The 14,916-nt window shown below is 34.2% G+C and overlaps 1 protein-coding gene across 1 annotated transcript in view; it reads right to left on the reverse strand.

The window, feature by feature from the left end:
- CADM2 (cell adhesion molecule 2) overlaps positions 1-14,916 on the reverse strand; it is a 232,137-nt gene that overhangs the window by 75,922 nt on the left and 141,299 nt on the right. The window contains exon 8 of the mRNA XM_058570612.1: positions 29-148. Within this exon, the coding sequence (XP_058426595.1) occupies positions 29-148 (120 nt within the window). The remainder of the gene's footprint in view (positions 1-28; positions 149-14,916) is intronic.

Below are 14,916 nucleotides of genomic sequence, written 5' to 3' on the forward strand. Positions count from 1 at the left end.
CCGGCCGTAACAAAGAAGCATACTGTACCTCCTGTGCTGCTGGTGCTTGCAGATGTGGTTGGGCTGGTTGTTATGGCTACAGTGGTTGTGACTGTTGCAGTGGTAAGGGAGGGGATGATAGTAGTGGGAAGCAAAGTGTTGGGAACATCTGGTGAGTGGAAAAAAACAAAATACAAAACAAAATCATATCATGCAAACAAAAGAGAAACACAAATGATTCAAATTACAAATACATACATCTTATTTAGGTTTAACTTTAACAGGCTTAAACAGACTATCAGGTACAAAGCTGGCTGGACCACACAGTTCTTGTCATTTTTTTGTTCACCTGTTTTTCATGCTCCAACACAAAGCAAAACTTAGAGCAATGCTTGAGAATAAGCAGATTGTTCACAATATTTAAAGTGACATTTAAAATGACAAGAATTCATTCGTTCACTGAGTCATTTAAAAAGTTTGACATGCAGTAGCAAAATACAGATAGGTAAAACGAAAAATGACATGCTTTGTCAAAGAAGGAAACAAAGAAACAACACAACAGAAATAAACACAAATCACACCACCATACGAGATTAAAGAAATGATAACAATGGATGAGTATATACATGTTAAATGCTTTTTTGATTTTGTCTTTTAGGAAAACGTAATGGTAGGAAATAGGATGAGAGCAATCTTTAGAAACAGACAAAAAAAAAGAAGCCAATTGTTATTAATATTATCTTGCTTTTCCCTTTCTCACAAATGATGTTAATGGACAGCTTAGAGTCTTTCAGTTCTTACCCTGGTTAGCTGGTAACGCCTTCTAACAATTTTGCTGTTCCTAGAAGTCTTTAACAAGTATTGAGTCAACTAGCACGAACTCAATATTCTGAAAGGCTTATGATTTATTTTATTTGGCATATCTAGGAGAGGTTATTGAACATAGACTTGAACCATGACATTCAACCCCTAACCCATAATTAGGCAAAATGGCCGAAAATTAACAGTAGAATCAAATGTAGAGAACATAATAACAAAAAGAACAGCTTAGAGTTTAACACCAAAATCTTCCTTCCTTTCACTCAAAACCAGCTGGAAATACGAAGAGCAGCATAGAGAACACTGAAACAATACAGCCTGTGTCAAGCTATGAAAACCTCAGTAAGATCCTTAGGGAGTCAAATCTTGTCTCACGTGGCTAGGCATACAATTTACACAGTGAGGAGATTAGAAACAGTTCACAAATTACCTGTAATTACTGTGGTGGGGTTTGATTCACATGTTTGCCACACAGTCCCTAAATATTCAGAGCATTTGACAGATTATCTTGCTCTTAAAAGGCTTCCTGTCAGTCTCTCAAAGTCTTTGAGTCACACCAAAAATTTTGTAGTTCTTTACTTCTGATAAATAGCCCTACTCAATCCTGAGACTTTAACCTGCTGAATTCTCTACACTGGAGACTTCAGAACACAGTGTGAGATCACTCTCTTATCTTGGGTATTGATGTTTACACCTGTTTTTCAACAGGAAAAATGCTTCCTGGCCAGTCAAATTAAGAAAACAACCTTCCGAAAACTCAGTGGTGCTACATTAATCACTAGCGAAAATGGGTCTTGCCTGGAGTGCGATTATCATGATCATAAAGCAGAACTGACTTTAACAACCTTATAAATGAATAAATAATATGTATATATGCACACACACTTCTTGTTGACTAATTTTTATAATACCTTCTTATTTTCATGGTAGGCTTTCCTAAATAGTTTAGGCAGGCTAGAGGTAAATGCAAGACATTTTATAAATTAAAAAAAAGTCTGCAATTTTAATTTTCACAAATATCGAAAATAGAAAATAATACATTCTTTGTTAGCAAAATAATTTGCTCAGTAGGATCTCAAAATATATGTATTTAATTAATACAAAGGCAAATATCTTCCAGGGTTATCAAATATAAGAACACACAATAATATTAGTCCTTTAAAACTCCCTGTAAAGAATCTGATATTACCAAACCTATTACAGATTATAAAATATTAGGTTATTTGCTATCAGACAATGGGTTAGAATAAGATTCTATTGGATCTGAAAAGCAGCTTTTCAAAATCAGATACATCATTTGATTCTTAAAAATTGAAACACAAATAACAGGTCTTATTATTATGTTTTTTTAGTTTAGCCAAAAAAAACATTATTTGGATTTTTTTCCTTATTCCATATCAACAAAAATGGGCAATAATAAATCCTGATTTGCTTTAGAGAGAGTCTATATATTTTCAGGTACTATGAGCATTCTCATATAAACCAAACAATATCCTATTTCCTATAATTGTGAAAATCCATGTAACGTAGCGTTTTTTCTTAGGCTAATATTCAAAGAACTAAAGAACAATGGGTAGTTTTAATAATTGTTAACCCAGTTCAAGAGAACTGCCCTAGAGTCTTTTAAAGTGTCCAGATAGAGGACATAACACTACAAATCATTATTGACTCATAGTCTATCTCTCGCTTTTCTGCTCATCATCCTGTCTCATCCTCTCCTCTGAACTTCATATGAACCTAAAAGCAAATGCACTCAAGGCAATTTGATGGAAAGCACCTTGGCCAAGATGACAATTGGGTCAAGAAAATGACCTGTCCAATAGGACATCTCTTCCACTCACTGTCACGTGTTTTTAATCACTACTAACCTTATTTCTTCCTGTGTGTTCTGAAACATTTGAAATATTTTCATTTTTTCAAAATTGTTGAGTGTTTCTTCATTCTGTTCTTTGTTTTTATTGTACATTCATGTCCATCCAATTATCTCACCCCTATTGTGAAGTAGCAAAAGTTTAAATAACCTAAATATTCAATACCAGAAGATTAATCAGAATTAACTAAAATTCAACAATGTAAGGTTAGTTGGAATTCTCAGAAAGACCAAGAAAATTGTATGATACTTCTCTCTTCTACCTCAACTTTCTATCTGCTCTGATCTTACTGGTGTCAGTCTCTCCACTTGACAATTAATCCTTGAAGGGAAGAACTCTGCCTACTTTTTTGTTGGGACAATTTAGGTCAATAAATATTTATTAAATGAATTCATTCATAGCATTATAAACATATAACATATTTTAGGGGATCTAGAAAAGTCCAATTTTTTGACAAGGTCAACTAGTTAGTAAGAACTAAAAGATTTCATTATTTCTCCTCAAAAAAATCCTTCTCTGTCTTCAATATAGATAGACAATTGTTATTTTCTGAATTTTCAAGATAACTTACAACTTCTTTCTTCAACAAATTTCCTTACTAACAAAATGAATCTTTGCCCACATTTTCTGCTACTTTGACAGCAGCGTGACCCTGACCTGAGATTCATGTCCTCCATGTCTCCTTATAAACTCTCTCCATTTTCACCTAATTTGAGGCTTTCAGAGAAAGGGTGAAAGACCAGGAGGGCTCACTAAGTTGCTCCTATTGTGATCAGTGGTGAATGATCACAACATGTTTATGAGTTGTCTATTATCATCCTCACTTAATGGATGAGAGAACTTGTCCCTAAAATTTTATATATATATATATATATATGAATATATATGTTATGTTACAGAGATAATATTTTATTTAATATGAGTGTAATGGGGAATTTTCTCCAACAAGTCCATCTCATTCATTTTAACTCCCTGATTGTAACTCTTGTCAAAGCAGAAATAAGTAAAATATTCTGAGCTGTCTTCCTAAACAGCAAACCAAACACAACCTGGTTTTCACTCGGACAAGTGAGTGGCAACATTTGGCATCACCAACCAATTGTTTAAAAGGTCCTGGTTTGGTGCATTCACTTTTGGCCTTTTATTTAGACACTGATTGTGAAAATGGAGCTACATTTTCAAAAGAAAATATACAATTAGAAACACTAGTACTAATCATTTGCCTCATTTTTGAGTTATCTAGAATTCTGTACATTTTTCAAACCATTATACTGTTAATACAAAGAATACTCAATCAAATACAGTACAGGATAGAAAATGCACGTTATTTTTTTCTAAGACATTCATTTTTATTTTTCTCAAGAATAAAAATACACTAATTCATATAGGGAAGAATTATACACATGCATACACATAATAAAAATAACTAAATCCTGGTTCAACATTAATTTACTAATTCTGTTCATAAAGAAAGATAATCTGCAGTCATATTAATGCTGCAAGTAATTTGCTGAATATGACTTGTCAATTTTAGAACATCTTAATATATGCCTTAGAGGTTAACATCCTATGATGAAGCAAAAGATATTTGAACATGGACACTAAGACAACTATAAATAAAAAATAGACAAATTAGTGGTATGTGATATATAATTTATGAATATTAAAATTCAGAAATATCTAAAACTATCTAATAGGTCAAACAATTAATTACCTGATTTTTCATCTGTGATTTTCACAATACAAAAGATAGGAATTTTTTATTGTTTTTTTCCTTGAAAAGTATGTTAATTTAATTAAATACTATTGAATTTTGCCTAAAAAACAAAGTGGTTGCAAATAAGTAATTCGGCATTTACAATTTACAAAAGAAATTAACTGCATTTTTTGTTTTCTAGATTAAAGCATAAAGAATGAAGAGTTAGTAATTGATAAAATATGTAGTGGATAAAAAAGGTATTTTGAGAAGTAAACAAAGCGAAAATAATTAGATTTTATTTGTCAAGATTTGATCAGAGAAATTAGCAAATATGGATAAATTATTTAAATATAATTTAAATCGAAACAAGAGAAATTTCAATAAAGTTCTTCAAAATCAGAATTAAAACATATTCTAATTAAAATGAAATTTGTTCAAACGCTAACAAAATCTTTAAGCTGTTAAAATTTTTGATCACAATATATAGTAATGTGTAACAAATTTCTCTGAAATTATGATTATGTGTTTTAAATCTTTTGCTAGAAGATTCAATCTCAAGGGACTACTTTTTCAATATATACTAAAATGGATAAAACTTGCTAAAATAACTTCATGGTTTAAATTTGATATTAAAATGAATTCATAGAGGTCTATGATTCATTATCTAAAACTTTATGTATATATATAAATATATATATATATGGCATAGTAAATGCAGGGATTTCCTTTAAAGGGAAAATACGAGCATTTTTCTTGATAGGAAACTGAGAAAAGTAAAGGTTCCAAGACATGAAAATATTTGCCTATAGCTTTTCCTACACATAAAAGTGTGAATTATATAAATTATACTTTTCATTTCACTTATATATAAAGTACTATTCTCATGTAAAAGGAAAATTCAAGAGTATTTCAATAATGTCAGACAGAACCCCAAATCTAGTCAATTGTACAATTGTATATTAGTACAAAGTCTAAGTAGGTTGTAAAAGTTGGGTTACAAACAAATGCAATGACAATAATCTGGGTTACTTCTATAAGAACCTGTTCATTTGCAGAAACACAATTTCGGCTCAAACAACAAAGCTATTGAATCAGAAAACTAAAATCTGTCTAGGGACTGTGGCTACACTTTGTTATGATAAATTCATCAGTCCATCGTCTCTCCTGCTCAACCCACAGGACCCTGATATGAACTCCAAACTGCATCCATCATTGTTTTAAGGTGGCACATGGTAAGGTTTTCTGGAACAAAAGGGACTAGAGTTCCTCAGAGCACATGGCTTCTTTTCTTTATTTCTCATAGTGCCAGGTTATCATACACAAAGAAGCCGAAGTCCAGCACACAAGAAGACATCCACCCCCGACATAAGTTCTAGACTCAGCACTGTTTTCTCTTTGCTGCCGTGTTCACATAGCCACATACTGTTCAACGACATTAGTTATTATCTCTTTCTTGTTTGTCCTTCAAGTCTAGTTTAAATATGATCTCATCTGTAAACCAGCCCTCAATTCTGCAAAGTTAATATCTTCTTGCCATGCCCTTTCAAGCACTTTACCCATGATTATTATATGTTACATCGCTATTATATTTACGTATATATCTCTCCAAGAAACTGTAGCCTCAGTCTTCATAAATCAACGTCTTTATTTTTAAAATATCATTTAAACTATTAAAATATGATTAAAATATCATCAGTGTAAATCTGTCCCAAAGTTTATCCTGACCCAACCCCCCAGTATAGACCAACCCCCATCTTAGCATAGCCTCTCTTTCTTGATGTACCTAGTAAAATGCTACTCTCAAGTTTCAGCCTGATTCCCACCAGCTCTGTGAAGGTTTCCTTGACCAACTAAATCCCAACTGATTTCCCTTCTCTCTGAATACCCATCAGGCTTTTTGGGTATATCTGTTGCTTCCCTCACTTTATTTCCAAAACCCTTCATGACCAATGATGCTTACATCCATTAAACACTATCATGGGCATACCCAGAGTTATGTGCCTCTCACTAGCTCCACATCTCTCTCTCTCTCCCTCAGTGGAGAATACATATCAACATATGTGTGTGATGCTATGGTAACATTTTTAACTTTTCTCTAATTTACATTATCAATTAATACACTCTACTATACTAACCCTTATTAATAATAAAGAACAGAGTACACAGAATATACATAAAAGCTCTTCATGAAATTAGTGGTTGAAAACTGGGAGGCTATAATATTCATTTGGCACTTAATATGCATTGCTTGTATTTTTTTTTTTCATGAACCAACAAGATGATAAGATAACAGAGAAGACAGACTCCATAGTATAATTCTGAGCTTCCTTAGGGTACTCAGGTATGTTTTGAATTCAATTGGTACTTTATAAGTGATGCTCTACTGGTGATAATGACAATGATGTCAGCAGATAGGAATAGCATCATTTTTAATAACATGAATCAGTAATTGAGCCTCATACATGATTAATCTTTGCAAAAAGATTGCTACTCCCTCCCTTTACCAGGTACAAGGTGATTTTTAGGAATTCCTGCTAAAAGTCTTCAAGTGTAAAAGATTACTAAAAAAAATTAAAATGCAGCACGCTGAAAAATCTTATATTCTGAATGTGGCTTTTCAATGTTTTTAAAAGTGTTAGAGCTCTGAATCATATCAAATATCAAAATAATAGAAAAGTGACCTTTTTTTCACATCCTAATGAAGAAATTGAAAAAAACACCAACCACATTTTGTTATTGGAGCTTATTAGAGCACACCAAATCCTGCGTAACCCTGTCAGAATGAGATCAGTTCCGACAGGCACTGTGTACAATAAACCGGGGAGGCTACATCACCTTTTTCCCACTAATGAGCTTTTCAGGTGAAAGGTATGTTCTGTTCTCCACAAATGCAGTGTACAATAATTTCTAACTTGTCAACCTGTTTTGGTTTTGGCAGTTTCTCTTTTTAACAATGGCATTCAGGCCCATTCAGAATGGATTTTAGAAACAAAATTAAGTCTAAAAAGTCCCAGAAGCCCAGGCTGCTTGTTTCTCTCCAAGGACTGGTGTTCAATGGGGAGAAAAACTGCTACGATTTAGTCTGGGCTCCACATGTCTACTTCCTTCCTGCTTTATGTCACTAACTCCCCAGTGTGGTCCCAGGATAATCAAGAGTGAGTCCAAACCAAGGATTATTAGTGGAGATACAGAAGGATCAGAACTCGACGTATGTCAGAAGTATTAAGGTAAGAAGTGTCTTTTTGATAGAAGCTATTCACATTTCCTAACCTTAAAAAATAATAGGGCATCCTTAACCTTCTTACTGATAATTGCACTGCCATTGGAAGCAATTGTAAGAGGAAAAGTTTACTATTTGCTTTTCTGCCTGTGCAGAGAAGGACGTTTATCTATCCCCATTATGTTCGGCTACAGGAGCAGCCTCTTTGGATTATAGCATAAGAATGGATAACAGCTCCTAGGATCTGACTTCACTGATAGCCACCATATTGACAGGCCTCAGCGTGCCAGCCCATGCCTTCTCCTCCAGAGTCACATGGTAATCTCATCTGCTTCATAAAAAGGAACCCTTTTAAAAATTAGATTTGAGTGAATACCTTTTCATCCCTCTGATAGCTTCCACTGGCTTCACATACTAAATGGAATCCTTATACAATAACCAAAAAAAAGCTGTTCTTGAAAAATGAAAAGTACAGCAATTTTAAACTGTAGGTGGTAACCAACAGTCCTCTGTAATTACAAGAAAAGTTTATGAATAAAATCAGTCTGTTATTTGAAAAAATGTATGCATTTTTCTCTTTTAAAATACTTCTTTATATTCTAAACTGACAAAAGTCAAGTGCAATTTAAAGTAGAGAAAAATGCCTTTGAAGCAGCTGCTTCTACAGGTTCAATACTAGGGCTCCACCTACGTCAGTACCGCGGGCTCTTCCCGAAAAGTGCTTCATCAAAAAGTAAATCAGGTGATTTGGTCAAATATTTTAAGTTCTGTGAGGATGTCAGTTTCCTATGGGAGAATAGTACTGTCCCCCATTAAAAGAAAAACAAATCAGATATGAATATACAAAAGAGGACATGTGATGCAGTAGAAAAATACTGACTGAGAAATCCAGATATTTGGATTTTTCCTCTAGATTCTGTGATAAAATAGCTGACGGATATTTTGCATATAATTTAACCTCTATGCATCTATGCTTCCTCATCTAAAAAATGAAGTGTTTGGACCTGGTCATTTATATGAGTCCTTTTGGGCCTGGTTCTCAATTAGTGATGGATCGCAGTTGATCTTCTAAAAGCAAAACATCTTCACTCAAGAAACTTATAAATGAAAAAATTTTGGCATATGACTTCAGGAGATGCCTAGAGTCCCTAAAAGTGTTGATTCAGATTTAAAAATTCAATGAGGTAAGCTCATACGATGCCTGATAGTATAAATCATATAACTCACTCAACCTCAAGACAGTCTCATGTGTACTTGAAAAATTAATGATAATGTGATAATAAGAAATGTTAATGTTGGTGAAGTTTTTAGGAGACAAAAATCACTCTTCATGTGAAGCCACCCATATTTAAATATGTCATGATTATGATTAAAATCTCTCTTAACTTTCTCTGCTTGATCTTATTTTTTCTAATGTTCATTTTTAATTGTACAAAATAGTTCCTTAACTCATACTAGCTTATATATTCACGTTGCTATATAGATTTCTCATCAGTGAACTTAATAGAAATGCTTCTCATTTTTATCTTGATTCCTCTGTTTACTTAATATACAAATTCCATAGAAGTAACGCTGAGTTCCAGTATCCTAAACCAAATATCCTCAAGGCTTAACTAAACTGTTCTACTGTACTATGTTACTAAAGAGATACAAGTTGAAAGATGTTGTCATTAAATTGGAAGTTATTACACAGCACTAATTTTAGTGAATTCCAATTTTCACATACGTCTGTTGTCTGACAATTTTTAAAGGTAGTTAAATGCATCCAAATATAACATTTAATATTGCAATATAAAACGTTATTTAAATAAAAATTAAAGGAGAATGTGGTAATGTTTCAAATATTATTATTATAAACTTGCTATCCTGTAATTTAACAAAACAAACAACAGCCATTGGCAGGTACTGTTTTTTTTTTTAATGTTTTTTCTTTTTTTTTTTGTGAGGATGATTAGCCCTGAGCTAACATCTGTTGCCAATCCTCCTCTTTTTTTTTTAAATTTTTTGTTTATTGCAGTAACATTGGTTTACAACATTCTAAAAATTTCAGGTGTACATCATTATACTTCTATTTCTGCATAGATTACATCATGTTCACCACCAAAATACTAATTACAACCCATCACCACACACATGTACCGAATTATCCCTTTCACCCTCCTCCCTCCAATCCTCCTCTTTTTGCCGAGGAAGATGGGCACTGGGCTAACATCCGTGCCCATCCTCCTCTGCTTTATATGGGACGCCGCCTGTGGCTTGACAAGCCGTGCGGTGCGTCGGTCCACGCCCGGGATCCAAACCCTTGAACTGCCCCCTGCTGAAGCTGAGTGTGCCAACTTAACCACTATGCCACCGGGCTGGGCCCTGCAGGTACTTTTTGTATATTAATAAAAACACGTTGCATATTAACAAATACATGTTGATGTATCCATAGAAGATAATCCCTGATAGACACTAAGAATAATGTTCGGCAGAACTGTGAAGAAACACCTTCTGGGCTTCACTGTTAACAACCCCTCCTACCACCTGCATCCCTAACATTCAGAGTTCTCATGCAAAGCAAGGTCTTTCTAACTTAGAAAAGGTTATTTAATACACTGATTCCCACATGGGATTGAGCAATACAAATCGATATCCCTCCCCAAATTATTTACATTTAAAATATGGTATCAAGGAAATAAACATTTTACTAAAGTAAATGTTACTAATTGCAGAATTTCATATTTTCCTGGATGTATCTCCTGGAATATTACAACTACTGAGGGTACCCTGAAAACATCTCTGAAATTGCATCCTGGTGCAACACATGAGTGAAAACACTTCACTGTTTTATTTTTACTAAGAAGTAGAGGCATAATTGAGAGTGCTTATCCATTCATCACAGGAATCACATTGCCTGGCCTAGCGCTTTGTATACAGCAGATACTCAAGAAAGATTTCCTGGAATAGTAAAATATTAGGTAGTATAGCATTGTGATGTGTATTTTCAGGCCATGCCTCAGAGAAGTTTTATATTTGGCTAGATATAAATGTTATCTTTATAAGAGTGATATATATTTCCGACAAACAAATCCAGTTTTCAGTTAGCAATAATTACAGAATTATGCAAAATATGAACTGACATGTGAAGTCAATTGCATGACTCCTTTAATTTCAAATATTGCTATTAGAAACATTAATTCTTTTATACACAGTTACTAATATTGTACACTACTTAACTCTGTAAGGCACCATTTACATATGGATTGCCAAGTAAATATCTCTCACTTCTTTTCCCGATGTGGGATGAAAGTTAAAGGTCTTGATTTTGGTGACAAAAGAATGAATATCAATTATCTTGATTTTGCTCAGAAGTTAGGGCAATATATATACACACACACAATACATACACACATACACATCTACATATGTGTATATATGTATTTGTATGTGGATATGAGTGTGTATATATGTATGTACATAAATAGACAGAAAGACAAAGAAATTTAATCATTAACGAAATATTTATTGATTGCCTACTATTTAGAAGGCATTGTTCTAAGAGCTAGAGATACAGAGACAGACAAGATGAATAAGATCTCTGCTTTCAAGGAAATAATAATCTACTGGATGGACATAGAATATATTAACATGCAAAGATACATATATAATATATGCACATAAATGCATGCATATATAATATATGTACCATGTATACATATATACACACATACACACACATACGTATGTCTACATATGTATACATATACACATATATATCTATATCTATATGCAAAATCAAATATCCAAATAAACAATTAAAATACCAAATAATGATCAATGCCCCGAAGAGAATTAAAATAAGGTGATACATGACTGCGGGCCACTTTAGATTGGAGTGGACAAGAAAGGCTTCTCTGAGAAGATTCATTTAATCTGAGATCTGAATAATAAGAAATCACTCTTGAAAAGACCAGCATTCATGACAGCATTCCTCGCACTTCCTGGACAAGCACTCCAGGCAGAGGCAAAGTTCCAATGAAGAGAGTGAGTTCAATGTCTGAGAGGAGTTGAAAGAGGACCAGGAAGACAGAAGAGGTTGTGGAGAGAGTGAGGAAGTGTCATAGACGTAGGTAGCAGCATATCACGCCAGGTTTGGTAAACTAGGGTAATAAGGATTTGGGGTTTATGCTAAGCGTGATGAAATGCCTTTGGGGAAATTTAAATGGGGGAAAGACATGAAGGAATACGCATTAAAACATTTATATATTGCAGCTGTGTGGGAAATAGATTGGAGAGGTGGAGGCTTGGAAGCAGGGAGCCCATTAGGCAATGTTTCAATAGTCTAGGCTAGAGATGATGGAGGGAAGTGGACAGACTGGGAGATGGTTTGGAAATAGTGTCGACAGAACTTGCTGATGAATTGGAGAGAGGCGTAGAGAGGAATCAAGGATAATTCTTAGATTCTGGAACAAGCACATGATAAGTTGTTACAATGTTTGTGAAAACTACATTTGAAAGAAGCTACAAAGCAAATTTTACATAAAATCTGTTCTTCTAATTAGGCGTACCATTATTTTGAAAACGAACGCCAAAATTTCCCCCAGGAGCCATTGCGTATCGCTTGACTTCTCTAATAAATGAATGTATATATACTCAGGTAGAAGAGCTCTGCCCATTTTTGTAAAGCTACAACCTAGCCTTATTTGCATATTAAAAAACAAGTCTGGAAAACCTGAGTGCCACAGGTTCCATCCTTCTATTTACCTTACTGCAACTGATAGAAAAGATTATATAGAAATAGTGTAAGAAAGATGTTCAAAATGTTGAAATTGTTGAGTGATGAATTCTTTCCTCCCTTAAAGCGGGAATGAGGGTTTTCAGGAATGAGGGACATTTTACTCAGTGGTCCATCTAGGTACTATAGAAACATTTACTTCGGAGTAGTATCTCCGAACGGAATTTTGACTCTGAAAGATGAAACCTTAATTTATCCACCGCGTGTTCATCTTAAAACAGAGAGATGGAAATTAAGCCTTAACTCTGTGTTGAGTCTGCCTGCACACATATGCCTTTTTAAACATTTTATAATGGAAACAGAGCTCCTGTCTCCACCATATGATCCCATTCCACTCCTCTCTTCAGAGTTCAACAGCATATTCATGCAGTCAGAGGTGCGCCTTGCCCGCAGGCATCACAGCTTTTCCTGCTTATTCACGTCCAGAAATGATATGTTTTATCTCAGCGATTAAAGAAGGTACTATTTTAAAACTCGTCCAACTAGTTTACTGCCTGGAAACTCTCACCCAGAGATGAGAGCAGCACCATAGGGCTCCTCCATTAGCACACTGTTTGCTGCTCCATATGGGTGTCTTTTCTATCCTTTTCTTTCTACACCGTACATTTTTCCATCTATGCTTCTAAAGAAAGCTTCTCCAAAGGAAAAATGCTCATTATGAGTATGCAGAATTAATTTACCAACTGGTAGGTCTGTTTCCATGTGAGGGAACAGATTTTAGCTGAATCCCTTTTTAATGTTTGCTAGGCTGTACATCTGTCCGTAATCCAGGCTTCTCTTTCCCACTCCCCACCAGCTCATCTGAGCTCAAAGATTCACTGTCTCACTCCCATCCTGATCTGTATTGCATTTTCTAACAGTACAACTAAGCAAACAAATTCATGTAGCCTCTCAATGTTTCTAAATGTTTCCTTGCTGGATAATCGTAATAGTAAATGTACACGTGACGGCCGACATTTTAGTTTGGTTACATATTTACTATGAAGCACAGAAGTACATTTTTCACTTTAATGTGATGAGAGTCCTCATTAGCTTTCAAATCATTGATAATCATAACATGAATAGGTAAAATATATACTGTAAGACTAGGAAAGTATGTAGTATAATCATATTTGCTTAGTTCTAGGGTAAGATAAGCTTAAAAACAAATTTAGTATATTACTTTATGATATTCCTAATCTGTTTCATAATTATTACTGCATTCACTTATATATGTATTAATTATTTTGCTAAATTAGGCTCAGGTACTAATAATCCTAAAGTGACTGAATTTATATTTTGCACACCAGTTAAATATTTGAAAGAGGTGATAGATGGCTTGGAAATGTTTGCTACAGAAAAAGAAAGGCTATCCTCCATGACTCAATTTTTCTCTCTACCATGGTAAGCAAATCAGCTGAAATAGAGAATCAGCACCCAGGAGGGAAAGTGAACCCGCATTTACCTACAGTCTCTGAAAGAGATATACAGTCGTCCCTCGGTATTGGTGGGATTAGATCCATGACTCCAACAGATACCACAATCCGCAGATGCTCAAGTCCCTTATATAAAATGGTGTAGTATTTGCATATAACCTACGCACATCCTCTGGTGTATTTTAAATCATCTCTAGATTACTTATAATACCTAATACAATGCAAATGCTATGTAAATAATTGTTATACTATATTGTTTAGGGAATAATGACAAGAAAAAAAATCTGTACGTGTTCAGTAGAGATGCAACCCTCCTACGCCTTTCAATCCATAGATGATTGCACCCGTGCATGCAGAACCCGCAGATACCGAGGGCTGATTCTATGTCTAAATGAGCAACAAAGCTTGGACAATTGGCTGGACACGGCCGTCTGTAATACCTCAGTGTACAACTTTCTGTCTCTGAGTATTTTTGACATTTATTATTGACAATAAAAGCAGAGCGAAATGAAAGCAGCAGTTGTATTGATTCTTTAAAGCTGGAGAGGCAGATTTAATCGCTTGACACTTTTCACTAGACCAAAACACATAGACATTTCCAGCAGCAATATCCTTTCTCACCATTAAAATTAAAAATCTGAAACACTCTTTTTATAATGGTTCTTACTAGCGAACAATAAAAGGTGATGGATCCTATTCTATATATGTTATTTCTGAGGTAAATTATCCTGGAAACAAACAAAAAGTACTATCACATTTTTCATCAGTATTCACTCCAATAGATACATGAACAAATAAACAGAACAAACCATAACTGTCAAGTGATATCTCAGGAATACCAAGGCAGCAACTGTCAGTAAACTGATTGGCATTACAGACATATAAACCCCCTTTTTATTCTTTCACTTTCTACTATGATAATACTAGTTATGGCAAGTTTTTCTTGTTTTTATATGGTCATAGAGATGAAACTTGCTAGAAAAGCAAAATATGTACATACAAAGAAAAGTGAAAATGTGGAAAGGTGCATAATGGGCAATTTCATTCAAAATAAGAATAGCAAAAGTTAAGATAATGAAGAAATAATGAATTGTTTTAAAAGCTTATTCATACAAGTAGAAAAATACTGAAATAAT

The sequence above is a fragment of the Diceros bicornis genome, chromosome 27, assembly GCF_020826845.1.
Source record: "Diceros bicornis minor isolate mBicDic1 chromosome 27, mDicBic1.mat.cur, whole genome shotgun sequence".
NCBI classification, from domain to species: Eukaryota; Metazoa; Chordata; class Mammalia; order Perissodactyla; family Rhinocerotidae; genus Diceros; species Diceros bicornis.